This window comes from Lycorma delicatula, chromosome 7, assembly GCF_047948215.1.
Source record: "Lycorma delicatula isolate Av1 chromosome 7, ASM4794821v1, whole genome shotgun sequence".
Classification (NCBI taxonomy): domain Eukaryota; kingdom Metazoa; phylum Arthropoda; class Insecta; order Hemiptera; family Fulgoridae; genus Lycorma; species Lycorma delicatula.
Window position 1 is genome coordinate 902,079 of NC_134461.1, and position 22,950 is coordinate 925,028.

General features: G+C 30.7%; 2 protein-coding genes across 5 annotated transcripts in view; both read left to right on the forward strand.

The window, feature by feature from the left end:
- The window catches only part of LOC142327836 (sodium leak channel NALCN-like), a 43,372-nt gene extending 31,059 nt beyond the window's left edge, over nucleotides 1–12,313 (forward strand). Inside the window, exons 2-3 of the mRNA XM_075371179.1 lie at nucleotides 6,610–6,743; nucleotides 12,256–12,313. Of these exons, the coding sequence (XP_075227294.1) occupies nucleotides 6,610–6,743; nucleotides 12,256–12,313 (192 nt within the window). The remainder of the gene's footprint in view (nucleotides 1–6,609; nucleotides 6,744–12,255) is intronic.
- Nucleotides 12,314–19,744: 7,431 nt separating this feature from the next.
- The window catches only part of LOC142328100 (sodium leak channel NALCN-like), a 28,382-nt gene continuing 25,176 nt past the window's right edge, over nucleotides 19,745–22,950 (forward strand). For all 4 annotated transcript variants that reach the window (XM_075371602.1, XM_075371603.1, XM_075371601.1 and 1 more), the window contains exons 1-2: nucleotides 19,745–19,945; nucleotides 20,455–20,677. In XM_075371602.1, the coding sequence (XP_075227717.1) occupies nucleotides 19,809–19,945; nucleotides 20,455–20,533 (216 nt within the window). In that variant the 5' untranslated portion in view covers nucleotides 19,745–19,808 and the 3' untranslated portion in view covers nucleotides 20,534–20,677. The remainder of the gene's footprint in view (nucleotides 19,946–20,454; nucleotides 20,678–22,950) is intronic.

The window sequence follows — 22,950 nt, forward strand, 5'->3', positions numbered from 1 at the left end:
TACATCCATAATGGCAACATCTCCCGACATATCAACAGTCCATCCAAGTTTGGCAGCTTCATATTTATTGGGTTCGGTGACCACAAGGAGGTCTACGTTCTTGTCTGCAACAACACGACTAATTAAGTCGTGAGCGAGAATACTCCTATTGGCATTCGCTAACATAGTCCTAATCATGCAATTTTTTCTTACATTGCCATGCTCCAGTCCTGTGTTCATTGCTCTTACAATCGAGGCATTGCTTAGGTTCAAGACAATCCGCTATCTTGTGACCTCTGCTACCGCAGTTGAAGCACAAATCGAGCCTATCTGGGCCCTTACATTCGTGCCTTCTATGGCCCGTGCCCCAACAACGGTAGCACCTGTCTTCATCTTCCCGGATGTACACCCGGCAACTAATCCATCCGATTCTTATTCTTTCCTCGACCAGTTTGCATGCCGCTCTATAAGAGGTCATGACCGTAATATTTTGTGTCTCGCCAAAACCTTTCCTCATGGATGTTATCTTGACTTCCTCGCTAGAACCCACGCGTTTTATAATGGCGGCCATAACCTCTTGCTCTGTTGTGTCATGCTTGACATCTCGGACGTGCACAACAGTTCTCCTTCCAGCTCTGCTTTTTATATCAACGTGAAGGTCGGCAGCCTTGTCCCTCAGGATAGATGTAAATTGTTCCGCTTTCTCTGCACCCTGTATCCTAACATCAGTGGTCAGTCTGGATCTCAATAAGTCCACTATTGAGCTTTAGATAGGGAATCTTGGAGAGCTGCATCAAACCAGTCAAATGACTGAAGACAAAAAAAAAAGAGCTTTAATTAGGCTTTACATTCTGTTATTAACAGTATAATATGAAATTTAAATAAATTATTTAACCATTAAATATATATTTTTTGAATTGATTGTTTAATACTTAATATTTTGTTTAATTTGCTGCAATTTACTGTAAATTATGATTTAATATGTTAACATAATCTTTTAAGAACTCTTTTTTACAATTCTCTGTAGCATATAATGTCGGTCAATATTTACATTTTCTTTTATATGTTAAAAATAGAATTATTGTTAAAGTTGTATGACATGTATCATAAATTTTTCATAGATTTAAACACGTATCAGTGATAAGAATTTTTATATTCCTTCTATATAGTGAATTGATTTTTCTCAATTATCAAAATTAATAAGTCAATTTTACTGGGTTTTCTTTATATTTCAATATACTGCAATCATTCAATTCACTAACACGTGTAATAATCCTTTTTGTGTAGAATTAGAATTTTTGTTTACAATGTTGCCGATGTAAATTTTAGCCAGAACACTTAACATGAAGAGAAGAAACATGCGTTAACAGGGTTTGTTACAGATTCAAATTTCTTCTTATATTGACTGAATATATCTTCTTTTTTTTATTAACCTGCTAAAAATAAAAATGAATAAGCTTGCGATATAAATGTTGTGTGCATGCTTAGTTATTCCAGTTGATGTTTATTTATTTGTTGTTGAAATGGTTTTGTAGTTTCATCTTGTTGATATAAAGAAAAAATATATGCTCTATCAATGGATATTTAAAAATTGTTATTTGTTATTTAGTTAAGGGATTGACAGCTTTTATTTTATTTTTATTTTTTTACTTACAGTAAAGGGTTCTAATGTAATAAATTTAGGTTATGATATTATGACCCTGTTATTCAGATTATATTAAAAAATCTGATTGTGACTCGTAATCAATGCATTAACATTACATCTTAATTTTTTAAATTCTAAATACATCTAAAAAGAATTCTGTTGTGCAGGTATGCACTGTTATATATGAATAAATTCATGTTAATGTGCATGAAAAACAGTATTGGAAATCTAATTCCAAATTAAAAATATATTATTTATGAGTCCAATGAGAACTCCGGTATCATTTTATCAACATTTTCTCAAGGATCATGGAATTAATGATCACAAAAAAGTATCTCAAATATTTTTACTGTTGATTCTTTAAACATTTTTAATTTAATAAAACTTTTCTTAATTGCTGTCTTTCCCTTTTTCTGTAGATGCATGTGTGTATCTGGCAGCTTTGCTCTGTTATTAGGCTTATTTGTGTTATTCATTTGTATGATATTGTTATTAAACTCTCTTAAAAAAGATAAAATCAAATTAAAATCTGCAATTATAACTATTTGTTCAGAAATAATTGATAAGAAAAGTACAAACTTTTATTTCTTATATAAAGTATTCTCTTGTATCTTTTTTATGGTACTGAATACTATGGTCATTAGCCACTGATACCCACATCTAATTAATAAATGGATTTATCATGTGATTTAGCTATACTTGCATGAGATATTCTGCCTGTTGGCAGGTCCCTAGCACCATTGTTACCTTCATCTGTTTCTGCTCCCATGCTTTTCTTTTCATCTCATCTTTACTTCTCATTTATTCTTCATAATACTTTTTTATTGCTTACTCTGTCCAATCATATTATCTTCTCAACCTCCTCTAGACCCACATCTCAGAAGCCTCGATCTTATCTTTTTCATTTTTCCCCAGTGTCCATGTTTGACTAACGTAAAAAATATTCTCAAAACATAGCATTTTACCAATCTCGTCTTCAGGTTGAGATCCATGTTGCTGCAGAGTAGGTTTTTCTTTCTAAAAAAAGACTTCCTCTGCAATTACAGTTCTCATCTTAATCTCTTCAGTTAGTATTGTCCCTAGATATCTGTATCTTTCTACTTGTTCAATTTTTCCTTCTGTAACAAGATCCTTATCTTTCCTCTCACTCGCCTTCCTAAATTTTGTTTTCCTCACAATTATTTTCATCCCATATTCGTTCATCCGTACTTCCAATGCTTTTGTCATTCCTTGTAATGTCTGAGTGTCTTTAGCTACAATCAACAGATCATCAGCATATCTGACACAATTTATATTCCTTCCATCTATGCTTATTTCTTTTTAGCCTTCCACTATTTCTTTCAATATTTCCTTAACATAAAGAGTGAACAGTGTTGGTGATAAACAGCAGCCTTTCCTCCGTCTAATTCTAACCGATTTGTGAGATTCTCATTTATTTTCACAACTGCTTTTTGCTTCATATGCAATTCTCTGATCAATTTCCTACCGTTCTAATCAACTCTCTTTTCGTTCAGAATCTCAAATAACTTTTCCCACTGTATTATGTTAGACATATATATAAAACACAATCCTCTTCCTCTTTCAAAACATCTCTCTTCTATCATTCTGATCAGCCCTACAGTCTCTCTTGTTCCTCTGCTTTTCTGAATCCAAACTGTTCTTCTCCAGCATTCTCCTCCATTTTTGTAATCAACCTTCTTTTCATAATGCTAAGCTTATTTTTGTAGCATGTGATATTAAGCTGATAGTTGTATGTTCTTCACATTTTTTGGTTCCAACCTTTTAAAGAACTCTATTGGAAGTTCATCTACTAGAAAACTTTAAATATTTGGGGGAAAACATCACACACAACCTCCAAGAAAATCCAAACTGGAATGAAAGAATAAATAAACTCATCAAAGCCACAATAAAAACACAAAACATCTGTAACAAAAAATGCATGTCCATAAACACAAAAATAAGACATTATAACTCAGTTATCCAACCAGAAATACTTTACGGATGCGAAACCATATTTGGACCGTACCAGACAAGGTTTACCGACAAACAGGAAAAGATTGAAAGACAGATTCTACAACAATGCATCGGGAAAAACATTAAAAAAGACGGGATTTGGAGAATTATTCCAGACGAATCTATTTACAAAACGATCATCCCGATAACTAATAAATTTAGAAAGAAGAGAATTTCCTTTCTAGGGCATATTTTCAGAATGGAATAGACCAGACTTATCAGACGGACAATCAAACTTTTCTGGAACAAGAAAAGCAGACCGACCTGGTTATACGAAGTGCAAAAAGACATGGAGGAATTAGACATAACCCGTGAAAACCTAAAAACGAAAACCGGAAACTATGAGAAATTAAATAATAAAGAAACAAGATTCCTATCAAAACCCAACAAAACAATAAGCCGGGTGTACTCTGAACAAGAAAGGGCAAGAAGATCTGAACCCTTAGAAATTACTGGCAAAAAAGAAAAGCTGAAAAACAACAAATCAGCAAGAAAAGAAAGAACTTGCCAAAAAAAAGAACTAAAGTGATCCATTATGGTCTTAAAAGTAAAAAAAAAAAAAAATTGCATTATTCAAAAATATTATATATTATATTAAAAAAACCAACAAAGATTTTTTCTTCCTTTTTTTAAAGCTACACTTACAAAATGTCCCAGAAGATGTTGCCCAGACTTGTAGAACTCAGAACATCAAAATAAATGAAATAAGTTCATTAAATTAAAATTAATTATTAATACTCTTAAGTGAAAACAGACATAAAATTGTGAGTCTGCATAATTTGTATGATCCTCTAACAATTTCAGCTATTCATCAACTAATTTAAACAAATGAGGTGTTCACAATAAGAGGCCTTATATTTTATCTAATCAATATAATTTGATAAAATTAATATTTACAAAGATATTAATGATTAAAAAATTAAAATGGCCGCCATTTTGCTTTTTCAAAGGTAAAATGTTCAAAATTATTTATTTTGTTGAAGATATTGTATGGTGCATGTAAACCAGATTTTATTAGAACATCTCAATCTACTTTTAAGTTATAAATCCTTATTGAAAACACACAAATTGGAGGACAAAGAGAAAATGAATCAAAGTAAGGCATTTGTCCACATGAATTTTTACTTTCCAGTCTAAAATTCATCAAAATAAATGAAATAAGTTCATTAAATTAAAATTAATTATTAATACTCTTAAGTGAAAACAGACATAAAATTGTGAGTCTGCATAATTTGTATGATCCTCTAACAATTTCAGCTATTCATCAACTAATTTAAACAAATGAGGTGTTCACAATAAGAGGCCTTATATTTTATCTAATCAATATAATTTGATAAAATTAATATTTACAAAGATATTAATGATTAAAAAATTAAAATGGCCGCCATTTTGCTTTTTCAAAGGTAAAATGTTCAAAATTATTTATTTTGTTGAAGATATTGTATGGTGCATGTAAACCAGATTTTATTAGAACATCTCAATCTACTTTTAAGTTATAAATCCTTATTGAAAACACACAAATTGGAGGACAAAGAGAAAATGAATCAAAGTAAGGCATTTGTCCACATGAATTTTTACTTTCCAGTCTAGTACTATTTTTACTTTCCAGTCTGGAAAGTAAAAATTGATGCTATTAAATCTTCAGCTTAAAAGGTCAAGAGAATGAGTCTGTAGTGCAAGGTCACCCTCAGTATCACGAGATTTAGCATAGTTAAGGTCTCCAGACGTGCTGGACCGGTTTTGACCAAACTTTGTCAGATTACTTCTGTATAAGGGACATTAATGTCATTAAATTTTCAATATAAAAGGTCAAGGGGGTGAGGGCTGTAGACCAAGGTCACCTTCAGTAACCAATTATTAGTGGTTTTTCAAATTCACCTGACATATTCTCAGCCAACAAAGCAGTCAGTCTTTTTGATATCTTTCCCTCTGTGCATTATTCCTCTTTCAAACATATTTCAATGGGCAAAGCCTGGAAATAAATACCAGTCTCATCACAATTAAAAATGTTTCTTTCATTATAACTCTTGCATATTTCATTTAACTTTTTCTTACACTCGCACACCAAATTCTGATCTACAGCTTCACCGTAAACTTTTTTATATGAAGCATTATATCGAATTCAGAGTTTATCTAACTAACCCCCTGATGCTTTAAACTCACCATAACAGAGTTTTCTGCAATTTCCTTTTCTTTTCTTAATTTTCTTTTTCGTAGACATTTATAACTGCTACTTTTTTTTTAATGTCAAGCATTTACAATTTTGAGATATTTTAAGTTGTGGTATCAATGGTTGTAACGATTTTTATAAAATATACAAAATTGAACATATAGTAAAGTATGTGTAGAAAATAGAGCTAATAATAAGAGCTACAAAAAATAATACAGTTCTATACCGTAACAATGACTAGTATACACACGCACATCAACTGATGATGATGAATACATAAAATGATTGAAATCATAACATCAGCATCTAGGCACGAAGTGATGCAATTCACAACAGATAAATAAATTAGTCACACTTGAGTATGAAATAAAACTGTGAAAATTGCAATTTTTTTATTCCCGCTATCCATTTTTCATAATTGATTGAATATTTTTTGTAGGTAAATTCCTTGTCTGTGTTCATTATTAAGAATTATTTTATCAATTAACTTCACTAAAAAACTACCGGGGAGTCTAAAAGTGTCTGGTATTAGATAAGTCTACTACTGGGAAGTGTCCTTCCCAGGGGAGTTTCACTGTATATGTATGCAATTTTAATTATGCAGATAGAAGGTATGTGCCGTCGTAAAAAATGTAATGTTCTTTGAACATTACTATTATTTATATTATTTTATATAACATTATTATTTCTTTTAAGAAAAAAGATTATAATTTTTATTTATTGTTTTATGAATATTTGAAAATATTCTTTCCATTACCCCCATAACAGAAAAAGTAGATTAATCGCTTTCAATTTTTAACAGGTACATGCAATATATATCCATGTCTACATATTTCTTGGATGTATGATTGGTCTGACATTATTTGTTGGTGTAGTAATTGCCAACTATTCTGAAAATAAAGGTACTGCTCTTCTAACAGTGGATCAAAGAAGATGGTGTGTATTTATGTTTATTAGTTCTGATATAAAAATAACTGTTTTTTTTTTTTTTTATTCAACCATGCAGGTATTTAGCGATGAACATATTTTATGTTTTTTACCTGGCAATAATTCACAGCAAATATTTTAACTTGTTATAGTTGTTCAGAGTAGTCTAACATGCAAAACTATTTTCATAGTTTCTGACTACATACGGTATAAAATGTTTAATGAACTTTTTAAGTATTTTGTTTTCTTGATCAGTCTTCTAACTCCGTGAATTTTAACATCAAAATTTGTTTATTTGTTGAAAGGCAAGAATATTTTTATTTTTAAACATATGTAACATGTTTGATTTATTTTTCATTGTAAAATCATTTATTTATAAAATATTATTTTTCTGACTCTCAATACTACTATTGTACTTATTATATAATGAATGTGGAGATATCTCAGCATGAATTTCACCTGTTTAATGTAAGCATAATATTTACATATTATGTTTTATGTATTTTTACGTAAATACATTTAAATCCATCTTATGCAGGCTGATTTTGTCTGTATAAGAGAAGCAGCTATATAGGTGATCGATACCTGGATTGGAAATTTAACACTTAATATCTGTTTATGTTAGCCTCTTTTCATGTTATTTATTTCTGTTGCATAGTTTGTCTCCTATTCAGGTTTGTTTATATTACTGTTAAAACAATTGTTTAGAAAATAATGTATATATAACCATTTACATCTGTGTAAATTGGCTGTTGGAAATAATGTTTGTCTATCTCCAGCATTCCTATTATTGATATACATCTATTTCTGTTGTATTTATTTTTTTAAAAATAAAAATTTTAATTATTGTTAAAAACTGATTACAACAATGTTTCCGCTAAAACAGTTGGGGTTATGGCTATAGCATTCTGGATGAGCTCAGGTACAATTCCCAGCTAGAGTCTGTTTTTCAACTGTTACTTTATTTAATAAATTAATTAAGTTACTTTTTCTCAAGTTATAAATGTATAGCAATTCAAAGTTTAAAAAGAAAGTTGGGGCCTAATGGTTTTAAATAACCTGACTTAATATAAAAGATTTGTGAGAAAGCCACAGCCATTCCTGAGATTAAAAGGTATAGTATAATACAAGTATATATCAGGCACACTGGTCTGAATTAGACTAGTGGTAAGTAATGTGGTTTCCTCTTTCCTTCTTCATATACTTGATGTACTGTTACATATCCAACATGCTAACCTCCTCTGAATTTAAGGTGATATTCAGCCTTACAGCTGACTCCATTAATACCACTTTTTTATATCACATGTTTGACTTTTTTTGGGAAACCATACGTGAAAAATACAAAAGAAATTGCATATTATTGAAGTATTCTCGACATATAGCTATTAGATTGTAAAGAGATAATAAATCAGTACATATGAATAGCAGTCTGTCATTGTGATACACTGTTACTGCACATATGACTATTTATAACAATACATATAATGCATTACCGTATCACCAGTAACACTGGGCTCTGACCACTTAAATTTTTCTTCATAATTTGTAATACTTGCCAATTAGTCTATCAATATTAATTGTGTGTTTAATTTTTCTTAATTTACTTAATTTGTAGGTTAGTACAAATTGCATTGTATGTAGGTCATTAAATATGATAAGTTTACATATCTGAATGTTGTTAAGGCAACAATGAAAGTCTAAATTTTCTTTTAATCTGTTACCTTGATTCATAACAATATTCTACCATACACTGATTGGTTTTCACATTTGTGGTTTGGAAAACTGGTAAGTAAGCCTGCTGTTTTCTTGAAATTGGCGCTGAAGAACGAGGCAATTTCTGGGAAGTTCATTAGTACTTCATTAGATACAAGCATCTTTACTTAAATAATATTGTTTTTCTGAATTGATAACAAGGAGCTCACATTCAGTTGGCATATTCATCTTAATAATGAGTTGTCACCCTCTTACTCTTCTTCAAAATCAGAATTACTTTCTTCATAGTCTTGATCTTTGACTTAGTTACAAAATAAATTCTCCCTTGACATGATTGAATCCATCACTACTTTTTGTATAACATTCCTTAAATTATATCCATGGTTCTAAAATACAAAGAAATAGAGTCTAATTAAAATTTAAACACTTTTTCTATAAGAAAAAATATAGATTAAATATTTAAAGAAAAAAGTGTTTGCCTTTGTACTAATCAGTGTTAAAGTGAAATTTTACATAAACTACAATGCCAGTTTACAAAAAAAAGACGATCTATTCAATGAAACAATGAAAATTGCAAAAAATTATAACACCATTATAATAGTTAATTCTAGATAAAACTGTTTCTATGCACAATATTCCATATCAAATCAATGAGTTGTAGACTTGTCCAAAGAGGGGAAATCTCTACAAGACACTATCTGCCTGCACCGATAGTAGTGTCGGGTTTTTACCAACTAAAACCACTTCTTCTCTATGACATGCAAAGACTTGACCCACCAAAAGCATAGTAGGAATCACAGGATCACTTGCCAGAAAGGGGCGCAAGGAACTTGGCAGAATCCCACAGGCATCAACAGAACACGTACATCCACATTCAGTCGTAGCCTACCTTCTTTTTCTGTTTAGCTTCCAGAACCACGGTAAGGTATTACTTCAGAGGATGAATGAGGATGATATATGAATGTAAATGGTGTAGTCTTTTACTGTCTCAGGTTGACCATTCCTGAGATGTGTGATTAATCGAGATCCAATCATCAAAGTACACCGGTATCCACGATCTGGTATTCAAATCTGTATAAAAGTATAAAAGCCTTTATTAGGACTTGAACGCTGGAACTCTCGACTTCCAAATCAGCTGATTTGGGACAACGCATTCACCACTAGACCAACCCAGTGAGTTAGGCTTAGCCTACCTGGTCTAATCTAACTTAAATGATGCAGATGGACGCCCCTCATCCTCGCAGGGTGTTCTTCAGCCACTCACCCTGCAGTGATGCTCCTTATCATCTTGGAGAGCTCTCCACCTCTCAGTGTTAGCAGGCATGACACCGATTACAGTAACATGCAAATTAATCCGAACACAATGTTATTTAATAAAAAGTAACTTTATTTAGAAAATAAATCATACTTGTACAATTTGTGAATATCTAGTAAAATTAATATGCCCTCCTTTATTCTTAATCTCTCTTTTCATGTACATGATTTGGCATCAATTCAACAAGTGTACTACACATTTTTTTCTTTGTCATGAAACCATACCAATATTCTGCTTTAATGAGGTCAGTTTTTGTGGTACAATTCATTTTTAAGAGCAACCAACTGTTGCTCTAAGTTTTCAATTGGTTTTTAAGTTACAAGCATTGCAGTTATAACATAGAAGTAAATAAAAAATTTCCTTTGTTCAGATTAATTTGCACATTACTGTACGTTGTTCGTGTCTAGCAGGTGTATTGCCACCATATGCCCTTTGATTCATCCACCTATTTATACATGAAAAGCATGTGTTCAACATCATCAAGAGTGTGCAATATGGGCACATGTCTTTGCTGTGCCTCCTAGTGTAAAGATATGACCTGAAGCAGCCTTGACCCAACAGGAACTTAGTAAGGAAATTATCTAACCAAATCGTGACATGTACTTAGCCCACATCATGACATGTGGGTCAATACTGACCCGCATTGTGACATGTGTAATTAGTCTGTATCCCGTATCAGATTCTTCCCATCTGGTCTGCCAGCTGTCTAGGAGCGTGGTGTATCACCGTAAGCTAATTTACTACAAGTCAATTAGGCTTATAGTGTCGTACATAGCACTTTATCAAGCTAAAGCTTCCCTCAGGTCTTTAAGCCTGGTGTTATATGAAAGGGTTAAAAAGAAGGAATCTTATGATTGTTAGTGTTGAGTGAAGAAGAACTCAAGTAAAAATGTTCCTATTACTTTATTCATGTCATCATTATGGTGTCCTGCATATTAGCAAGTCCCTGGCACCACTACTGTCTCCATTTGTTTCTGTCTCGTGTTTTCCTTTTCGTCTCATTATAACCTTCACTACCTTATGACTCTTGTTAACTTCAGCCTCTTCCTTCCTCTTCTTTTTTGATTTTCAGTGGAGCCTTCAAAAACTATATTTATTACCCCTTTTCCCCTAATTATATGCCTGATCCAGTTTCTGTTCCTTCTGATAGTCACCAATATTGTTGTCTTGTCATTTATTCTTCTTAATACTTTTACATTATTTACTCTATTCACCCGTTTAATCTTCTCCATATCCTCCAGACCACATCTCAGAAGTCTCGATCTTATCTTTCTCCCAGTGTCCGTGTTTCACTACCCTACAAAAGTTTACTCCAAACATAGAATTTTACCATTCGCTTCCTCAGGTTCAGATCCATAATTCAACAAAGTAGGTTTTTCTTTTGAAAAAAGAAAGAATCACCTTAATCTCTTCTTTACACCTTCAGTTTTCAGTTTGTATTGTCCGTAGATATTTGTATCTTTTTACTTGTTCAATTTTTCCTTCTTCTGTTATAGCATCCAGATCTTCCCTGTCATTCACCTTCGTAACTTTTATCATTCCTTATTATGTCTTGAGTGTCTTCAGCTACAATCAACAGATCGTCATAAAATCTGACACAATTTATATTTCACCTATGCTTTCCCCTTTTTGGCCACCCGATATATTTTTCAACATTTCCTTGACATAAAGAGTGAACAATGATTGTGATAAAGCAGCCTTGCTTCACTCCTTTGCTTAATTCTAACTACTTCATCTTCTAAATATTTAAAGAGTTCTGCTATTGGAGGTTCATCTACTCCTGTTTTTCCTGTTCTTTAATATCTGGTATAATTTCAGATCTCAAAATTGGTGGGCCTTATTATATTACTATTATTATATATATTCATATAATATGATGCCCTGCCTTGATGTAGGTCCCTTGCACAATGTCTGTCTCCACCTCCACTCTCTATTTCCAGCCAAACTCTGAGTTCGTAATAGCCCCGTTTTTTCTTTTTAATCAGGTTTAATCTGTATTATTCTCTAACCTCTCTTTTTTCCTATTGATCTTCTTAACCTTCCACTTTCAATTATATGTCCTGATAATTAGCTTTCTTACTGTGAATTGTTTTGATTAAGCTTCTATATAGAAGCTTAATCAAAACAATTGCCCACTTTTATTAAGCAGCTTTTGTTATTGTAGATATTCAAAGGCTATGTAGAAATAAAGTGGCCAATATGAATGAAAAATATTGGAAAGTGTATTGTGATAATATTAAGGAAACAGAAGCTGAATATATGTGATAAGACAATACTATGGAATCATTTATTATTTCTTTACAAAAGCTAGTGAAAGTGACAGTGATGATATGATGATTCTGATGACAGAAATCTCAGAAATTCTAATATTTCTTGTGAAGTGGGTGGTGTTCACCCTCTTTAATTAAAGTAGTTTTATCTACTTCTAACAGACTTAATATCTTTGCCAATTAATATGTTCTAATGTTTAATAACAACTTTTTTTAAAATTAGGTGTGATTTAAAAAAGCGTCTCAAAATTGCTCACCCCTTACACTTACCTCCAAGCTAATTTAACCTGATGGCAAAAAATTTCGAGCTTTTATATATGATATTACTCAGAATATTTATTTTAAGAGATTTATCGCAGGAATGGTATTAAGAAACAGCTCCTCCTTGTTGTTTCTGTAAGTATATTCTGTTTGTAATATATGAATTAATCCTCTTTGTTTAATATTATTTTCTGCACGATTAAATAAACAAAACAAATAAACCAGTTTTCTGTTTTTATTCTTTTATTGATTTTAGGATAATATTGAATTTTCGTGTAATTATTTAATCATTGTCAATTCTAAGAATTTCATATATGTTTATTCGGGATAATCGCAGTTTAACTAATACATTGGTAGCATTTCAAAATTTTACATATTGAGTATTAATAAAAGAATTTTTATGTTTAGTGTGTGAAAAAAATTTTGTTTTTTCTTATTAAATAATTTACCATCTACTTATTTTATTAAATTAATTATTTTTTGAATTACCATTTAATTACTTTCAGACCATTATTGACGGACCATTTTTACATATGGTCTGCCTATGCAGTTCATACCATTACAAGATTCTGCCACAAATTTATTCAATCTCTACATTTTAAAATCGCTTCATTTCATACTACTATCACTAATTTTCAACATCATCTTCTTACACATTTCAAAAGCCTCTATCCTTTTTTTTGTTCTTCCTATTCTTTATGGTTCATAGCATAAAGTATTACAGTTCACATAACTGTTTATAATTTTAGAACATCTTTATAATTTTTAGATCCATAACTGATATTAGGAGATTTTTTTATACATCAAAGTTTGTGGCAGCCTGTTTCTGACTGTACTTTAATTCACTGTATCTTTGAATTTTAATTTTATTACCTAAATAGAAAAATTCTGTTAATTTATGATTCATTTTGATATCTAATTCCACCATTATATCACATCTCCTTACCTTTGTTTTATTCATATTTACATTCACATAGAATTTTAACACAATCTTGGTTGTCAAAAGAAGTCTTGATTGTCCTTTATTTGTAGAACAAAACAAAGTGGAAAAATCAAAGTGCATTTGCTTTTCCCAGTTGAGAGAACATGTTGACTCTCGACTATATTTATATAGTAAACCAGTTGTCATGCACGCAGATTAGATTTCTAAGTATGTGGATTGACCAACGACTAACAAGGGTACAAATTTGAAGGAGCTGAAGGTAAAATGTCTAAAAATGTTAGACATGCTGAGAATTCTGTCTAATACCCATTGGGGAGCCAATCATATATGCATATTGCGCTTCTTCTGAGCTTTGGTCCATTCCTGCTTGGACTTTGGCTGTGTAGCTTATTCGTCGGCATGGGGCATCACTCTAAAGGTGCTCAATACAGTCAGTTTCTTCATCCATCTTGCCATGAGTGCATTACACTCAAGCCCTGTGGTAAATCTATTGGTGGACAGTGGTGAGCAGTCTCTATGGAATAGGCGGAAACAGATTGCTCCTATATGGCTCCGATTAAAATGCAACCGACTCATCCAACCTTTGATATAGTATTCTCCAACCAGCATGTTAATCGATACCAGGAACAGCCAAGATTTACTGCTCTGCTAGGCATCAGAGCTTAGCACCTTTTCTCAGCTCTAAGTATACAGTTGCCTTCAGTCCTTACTGTTGAACCATGTTATTACCCACCTTGGTGGCCTTCTCTTGTTAATTACTGCTTTGATCTATATCAGTTTAGTAAAAAGAACACATCCGATTTTTTTTTCCAAAACAGATTTTATGATATAAATAGCTTGATTCCTGCTGCTATGGTTTGTACAGAGGCTCTAAAAACGATAATTCTGTTGAGTGTGCTTTTGTGGTTGGCAATAGAAAATACATGTTTGGCCTTCCCAGCATCACCAGCATTTTTTTTCACAGCTGCTAGCTATTAATAATGCCTTAAATATAATTACACAAAATTTCAACATATATTTGTTTGCTCAGATTCCACGAGTGCCTTGTAGGCGATTGGAATGCTACTATGAACAATAAAGTTTGTCCGATGAAGAACACCATTACCGTGGAGCTCCTCGTGCAGAAATAACTGTCAAGAGGAAGTTATCTGCCGTTTACAAATAGGGCACACTAGGCTCACTCATGGATATCTGATGATGCAAATTGATGCATGCCTTTGTGCTTGCTGTGACTGCCGACTAACAGTGCTCCACATTCTTGTGGATTGTGTCTGTTATGTGGTACAGTGTCATAAGTTTAACCTAGGGCCTAACATATGAACCGTTATAGGGGATAATGAAATATTGATACCTTATGTTTTACAATTCCTTAAGAGCCATCCGTTTATATTCAAATATTTGAATTACTATGTTTCAGCTATTTATGCCGTTTGTCATAAAGCAGATATTTTGATCATAGCATATGCTACAGGTAAAACTAAATACATTTTTCATTACATAAATATTTGCATTATACATACATTACATAAATACATTATTTCATTCAAAATAAATAATCGCGTTCAGGCGATGATAATGCTCAAAGCATTTTTCACCAAGAGAAAAAACAAATCAAAAGAAAGGGCCCTTGCATTATATCCTCATATGTGTTAAAACTGCCATAATATAGCTGCAAGGTGTTGCTTTTTTTCTTGTATATTGCTGTCGTTGAATGTAATGAAAACTTATTTTCTTTTTCTTTTTTTAGATTTATGTTAGGTCAAGATGCAGTTAAAAGGAGGTTATTATGGGTTACATTAATTTTTTATTTTTATTAATTTTGGATTCAATAGTAATTTTTTTAAATTAATTTTTTGAATTTTGTTCTTCATTATGTACATATCGCCTGCCCATCACTCTCATAAATTGAGATAAGTCGTAACAAAGTAGATGTACTGGAAAGTGTATCTAGGAACGGATTTTGGGTTTTATTTATTTATAATAAATGTATTTTAACTGTTCAATTCAGTTAGGTCTGATAGGTTTTAGAAAAAAATTTTTTTGTCTCTTGTTTTTTATTTAGTTAATTGTACTGTAAGGGATAATTAAATTTTAATTTAGAATAATAATTTTTTTTAGTACCTTTTGTATCAGGGTTAATTAATTTCTTAGATATTTTTTCCTGAATAATGAAGATTTACTTTAAATTGTATGTTACTGTTGTTGAATAATTATTTATAAGTTTGGGGTCATTTTGAAATGAAATTCGTTTTTTTTTATCTGGTAATTTGATTTAATCAAGAATTTTTTATTTTTTTCATTTTGAAATTTTAAATTAAGGTGGATAAGCTCTTTTTTTTATATAATTTATGTTTTTTTTTTTTTTTTATTAATATTTTTTATCATTTTAAGTTCGTTGTAGATTAATTATTTTTTCTTTACCAATTTATTTTTTTACTTTATTTAAATAAATTATTTTATTTTTAATTATGATTAAATTAGCAGATTTGAAAATTTTAAATATGAATTAGGCAAAAAATAATTTCACGTGTTTATCAAAAACATGTCCTTTTGTTGTTTATGGTTTGACCTGCTCAATGATTTTAAATAGCCGCAGTATTTTGACTGTGCTGAGGTAGCATAATAATTAGTCTGGAATGAATGGTTTGACGATAATTATACTTTATTTTTTTAATTTAATTTGAATTTTGTTTTTAAGTTAAAAAGCTTAAATTTTGAAGAGGGACATAAGACCCTATAGATGTTTATTTTTTTATAATTTTTTTTTTAGTTTATTTTTTTACAGTTACTTATTTGTTTTTGATCCTTTATTTTGATTTTAAGATTTAGATACCTTATGGATAACAGCATTATAAATCTGGAGAGTTCTTATTGATAGATTTGTTTGCGACCTTGATGTTGGATTAAAAATTTCTGTGGGGTAGGTTTTACAGTTTCGGTCTGTTTGACCTTTAACCCACCGGGTTGGTCTAGTGGTTAACGCGTCTTCCCAAATCAGCTGATTTGGAAGTCGAGAGTTACAGCGTTCAAGTCCTAGTAAAGCCAGTTATTTTTACATGGATTTGAATACTAGATCGTGGATACCGGTGTTCTTTGGCGGTTGGGTTTCAATTAACCACACATTTCAGGAACGGTCGAACTGAGAATGTACAAGACTACACTCATACATATCATCCTCTGAAGAATTATCTAAACGGTAGTTACCGGAGACTAAACAGGAAAAAGAAAAGTCTGTTTGACCTTTAAAATTTTACATGATCTGAGTTCAAGCCAGCATGAGCCAGGTTGGTTTCTATCTTCTTTTTTTTATTCTAATTGGTACAAAAGGATTTTTGGTTATATAATAATTAATTTACTAATTTGACAGATTTTAAGTCTTTAGATTTAGAATTTAATTATGTAATTTTACAGATAGTAAATGTTTATTTTTAGTTCTTTTTTTTTTTTTTTATTTATTTATTTTTATTCTTCTGGGTGTTGCTTTTTTTACTTTATTTGAGCAGAAGGTATTAGGTTATATTCAGTTTCGTAAAGGTCCTAATAGAGGGTGGATTTATTTGGTTTATTACTTTAAAGTTGTTTAGAAGGGAGTTTTATTTTCTTGTTTTTGTAATTATTCAATTTATTTTTTTATTCCTATTTAAGGTTTATCAGTTTCTTTTTTATTTTGATTGTTGTTTCCTTTTACTTTTAATTGTGTTGGATTTATTTATGGTTTATTTATTTATTTTTTATTTTTTTGTTATCTGGGTTAGGTGTTTATTTATTTAGGAGTTTATTTTAGTGCAGTACTCTGATGGAAATAAATTCTTCTGTAACAAACAACTAGATATAATAGAAGGGAATTATTATTTAATAATATTCAATAACCCTTCTGATATAACTTATCTTAAATAACTGTTGAATATTGCTTTCCTATAAAAATTTTGATGTAAAAAGATAGATATTCTGTGCCACCCATTCTGCTTTTTGTATTGGCTGGTTTGTTACTGCTTGTTACATCAATTTTCCAGTTAGTGTGACATGAATACAAAAGAAAAGGTTCAATATTTTAAAATTCACAAAAATCTATTTTATATCAAAATATATTTTACACGAATAACAAAAAGCTGAGCTTTGGTTATGTAATAAATCAACATGCAGAAATGATACAGAAATTATAAAAAAGATATGTTGTTTGAAGACAGTCAATCGCCTTTCAATAAAATAATATTGTTTACTTACTCGCTTGTAAATTATATAACTAGTCAGTTTTTACAAAAATGAATTTGAGACGGCAAAAATTTCAAATACAGCTTGGAAAAATTATTTGAGGAAGCTGTGCACTAATCGTTTACTGCAGAATTGTACTAATCCTATTTCGAATCCTGTTGAAATACATAAATCATATTTTATGCTTGTAAAATATTACATAGGGAAAATGCATCTTCAATATTAAGTTTTACAGTCATATGCCACAAAATCTAAGAAAGTTCCTGAATATTTTACAGATCAAAGCGGTCTTAAAATAGCTAAATCAAGATGCAATTTCACTAAAAATAACTATAATTTGAAAGTATACTGTGACCTAAATAGTGATTAGGACATGCAGTAAGCAGCCCTCATACTGTTAACAATAATTAAAGTTTTGTGGACACAAAACTTTGCCGCATGCTTGTACCAAAAAATAGAACTGATACTGGGCCAGTATAAAATGTCGCAATAAAATTAAATATAAGATGAGCTTCTTTTCAATCTGTATTTATGTAAGTTCATGAACAGACAATAGCATAGGAAGATGATTTGTTCAAGCAGATATTCAATGGTATTGTTGAATTCTGGCCACAGTAATGATTAAAAACAGGTATAAGTAAGAGAATTTATTTTATACTTAATTAAAACTCACTTTTGATTCAAAATAAGCTCTAAACTTTTATATGTAAAGAATTTAATGATAAAACATGTTCCTTGTAAAAATATAGCTTCTTTAAGAACTTTGAATATGATGTTGAAACAAAAGCTTAATCATCATAATAATATGGGTGGTTAAAGGATCTCCACGGTCAAAAAAAGTAAGATAAGTGCAGTCAAACATTAAAGACATGTTGACAGCTTTTTTTTGTCCATGTGAGCATTGATCACCATGAATTTCTTCCAGAAGGCAACTCAATAGACAAGCATATTATCTTGAAGCAATGAAACGTCTTCATGATACTATCAGGAAAACCAAACTGTCATACTATGATAAAATTTTATTTTTAGTAAAAATGTCCAATAGGAATTAAATTATGCCGTGATTATCCACAATCAGTCTTCTCTGAATAAATCCATTTAACCTTGTGTTTTAAAATCATCCGTCAACTGCTCATTGAATGAAGCTTAAAATTTTAAAGAGAGCTTGAAAAGATACTGACCTAGGCGTACAGAGATGCTTAAAAAAATATATAATGCTAAGAAATGGTAAAAATTATGATGTATTTAAATTAAATAAATAAATGTGTTTTCTATAAAAGTAAAACACTCATATTGTTTGACGACATGGTGGTTTTTTGTTTTTTTATAAAAGTACAATAGATGACTCTGTAATCTTGTAACCCTAATGTGACGATAGCAAAAAATAAATGTAGATTTATTAATTAATTTTAATGTTAAAACAAAACATTAATGGTTAGTATGTCGTAAATAAAACTAATAGAAAAAATGCATTTGTAAATAGCAAATTTAGAGTGGGTTGTTTAAATGAAGTTCTTAAAAAAAAACTTAATTTTTTAACTGTAATTTCACTTAATACAGTTTTGTCAATGCCAAATTGACCTGCAGCTGCTCACTAGGTGCACCCTGTTTTTGCTAATTTATGGGCTTACATTTTCCTTATTACATTTAAACATTTTTATATTGGTCAGTTTTCATATAAATACATAAGTAAAAACAGATTATTATTCATACTTGTGGTAGGCCAAACTCTTTCTTTCTATAATTTCTGTTAAAAAGAGTTAATAATTGAAATTTTAGTGGTTATTTAATTATCTTGTACCTAAAATGTACAAATGTTCTCCCATTACATTATTTGCTAATGATTTAATGCATAATATTAAGGTATATTAATTTTGGTAGAGTAAATCAAGGTACATATTCCGCAAACAGCTGGGGATTATTGTGTAGAGCTTATTTTTTTTTTAATTTTATTATTTGGCAATGTACCGATTCAAAAGGGGCTAATAATCCAATTACAGTCAGGTAATTAATATTATCAAAGCTCAGTTCAAACATTTCTGATAGTGCTAATAATTAAATCTCAACAACCAAAGGATATCAAATCCAAATAAAAGTAGATAACATAAAAATGGATTTCAACCTTAATTCTGCTCTATCATAGGACAGTACTGAGTGTTCATAAATGAAATTGTCTTTAAAATCTACAGAAAGGAAATGAGTAGATAAAATCTGAAATGATAACTACTCTTATTTAAATTAATCAAGGAAAATAATTGACTTTTTTCTATTTGTTACAGAATAACTTATCATACTCTGTAGGCTTTGTCATTGTCGTTCTTCGTTTTTTCACAATAACTGGAAAGCACGCAACATTAAAAATGCTTATGCTTACTGTTGGTGTTTCAGTTTGCAAAAGCTTTTTTATCATATTTGGAATGTTTCTTGTGGTCTTCTTCTACGCTCTTGCTGGGACAATCCTTTTTGGAACAGTTAAATATGGAGAAGGTATAGGAAGGTTAGTTAATGAGATAATTCATTTTAAAAATATTTGTTAAATTTATTTTTATTTATATTGAGTTTGATGCGTATAGTTATGTTTTATATTTTTAAATATTTTCTCACTTTTAAAATCTAGTTACAAATATTTAATGTTGGGATTACCATTGATGACGGAATTGCACAATACTTCAGAAACTGATAACATACGTCTCTCTATTTAGAAAGTATCTTTAATGTAAAAAAGTAGTTTAAGGCACAATTTGCCATCCGGATTAACAAATATGTCCTAAATTAATATAAGGATAAATAAGAGTATTTTTTTTATGTAATAACCAAAATTTTACATGCAGATTTAAAAAATGTATTTTTTAATAAATATTGAACATGATAAATTAAAAATTAATATTGTTTAACCTACAAAGTAGAAGTTATAATTCCAGAAAACAGTCAGATTAGTGAGCTATTATAAGCTGTAGTTGCTGTATAGATTTTCACTCAGATTTACTGGACTCATTGTATTTTCAGGAGAGCTAATTTTGGTTCACCAGTGACCGGTGTGGCAATGCTTTTCCGAATTGTTACTGGAGAAGACTGGAATAAATAATGCATGACTGTATGATACAACCTTCATATTGTACACCAGCTGACAACTATTGGGAAACTGACTGTGGCAATTTTGTAGCTTCTTTAATATACTTTTGTTCATTTTATGTTATAATAACATATATCATACTCAATCTTCTTGTTGGTAAGTTAAAATGTTCTATTATTAATTTTTAAATAATGATTAATTGTTATTTTATTAATAATAATAATTTATTTTTTCTAAATATCTTGGCCAAAGTATTGGAAATCAGACTTGTTGGATAATTTAGAAAAATCATTATTGGATCTTAATTGTTGGATTTTTAGTTAAAGATATTTTTTTTTTGCATCTAGTCATTTTTATCTTGAACTCTTAATTTCTCCTTAATCTTTTTTACAAAGTAAATCTTTTTAGAATACTAATGTTATAGAAAAAGCCCTAATTAGTTTTTGTTTTAAAAAAAACTATGCCAAGTCTTGGCAGTTTCCTAATATTTCTGACACCAAGTATATATGTTAATAGTGTCTTTAAAGTGCCTTATTTGGTTGATGCTTCTAGTTAGAATTGAATGATACTAATGCAGAAGAATAGACAGATTTAAAGGATGTATCATTAGTAGTACTCCAAATAATAAAAAGGTTTGTGACAGAACTAGTGACAAAAAGTGAAAGAAGTAGGAGAAATGGTAACTGAAAAAAAAAATGGAGCACAGAAGGGTACATCCGAAGGCAAAGGTGTTAGTATTTGGGGACATAATATTTTTTGGTACTGTGAAAGACATAAAAGAAGGGACTGAACAAATTGAATTTAAATAAAAAATGAAAGTCGAGATATATTGAAAGAAGCTGAAAAAATCAGTTGTAGCTGGAGAGGTATCTTGAAGAAGAAAGAACTAAGTGGGAAATTCAATAAGAAATAGCATTGTGTTTGTGCAGTGTTTTATGACAGCAAGGGTACTTTTTCTGGCAGAATTCATGAAACTTGTAACCACAATTATGTTAGAAGTTCATTATCGAATTCTAAAGAAGCTTTGGAGTTGAGTTCAGAAAACAGAGTGGGATGCTCAAAATGCTCAGAGTGGAAAAATTTTGTCAGAATATGCACCAATGGTGCTCATTCAATGTCTGAAAGATTCCAAATTATACAAGCATTTATTTTTTTGTCTTCAGTCATTTGACTGGTTTGATGCAGCTCTCCAAGATTCCCTATCTAGTGCTAGTCGTTTCATTTCAGCATACCCCCTACATCCTACATCCCTAATAATTTGTTTTACATATTCCAAATGTTGCCTGCTTGCACAATTTTTACTTTTACCTGTCCCTCCAATATTAAAACGACTATTCCAGAATGTCTTAATATGTAGTCTGTAAGTCTGTCTCTTCTTTTAACTATATTTTTCCAAATGCTTCTTTCTTCATCTATTTGCCGCGATACCTCTTCATTTGTCACTTTATCCACCCATCTGATTTTTAACATTCTCCTATAGCACCGCATTTCAAAAGCTTCTGATCTTTTCTTCTCAGATACTCCGATTGTCCAAGTTTCACTTCCATATAAAGCGACACTCCAAACATACACTTTAAAAATCTTTTCCTGACATTTAAATTAATTTTTGATGTAAACAAATTATATTTCTTACTGAAAGCTCGTTTAGCTTGTGCTATTCGGCATTTTATATCGCTCCTGCTTCGTCCATCTTTAGTAATTCTACTTCCCAAATAACAAAATTCTTCTACCTCCATAATCTTTTCTCCTCCTATTTTCACATTCAGTGGTCCATCTTTGTTATTTCTACTACATTTCATTACTTTTGTTTTGTTCTTGTTTATTTTCATGCGATAGTTCTTGCGTAGGACTTCATCTATGCCGTTCATTGTTTCTTCTAAATCCTTTTTACTCTCAGCTAGAATTACTATATCATCAGCAAATCGTAGCAACTTTATCTTTTCACCTTGTACTGTTACTCCGAATCTAAATTGTTCTTTAACATCATTAACTGCTAGTTCCATGTAAAGATTAAAAAGTAACGGAGATAGGGAACATCCTTGTCGTACTCCCTTTCTTATTACGGCTTCTTTCTTATGTTCTTCAATTGCTGTTGCTATTTGGTTCCTGTACATGTTAGCAATTGTTCTTCTATCTCTGTATTTGAACCCTAATTTTTTTTAAAATGCTGAACATTTTATTCCAGTCTACGTTATCGAATGCCTTTTCTAGGTCTATAAACGCCAAGTATGTTGGTTTGTTTTTCTTTAATCTTCCTTCTACTATTAATCTGAGGCCTAAAATTGCTTCCCTTGTCCCTATACTTTTCCTGAAACCAAATTGCTCTTCTCCTAACACTTCCTCCACTCTCCTCTCAATTCTTCTGTATAGAATTCTAGTTAAGATTTTTGATGCACGACTAGTTAAACTAATTGTTCTGTATTCTTCAC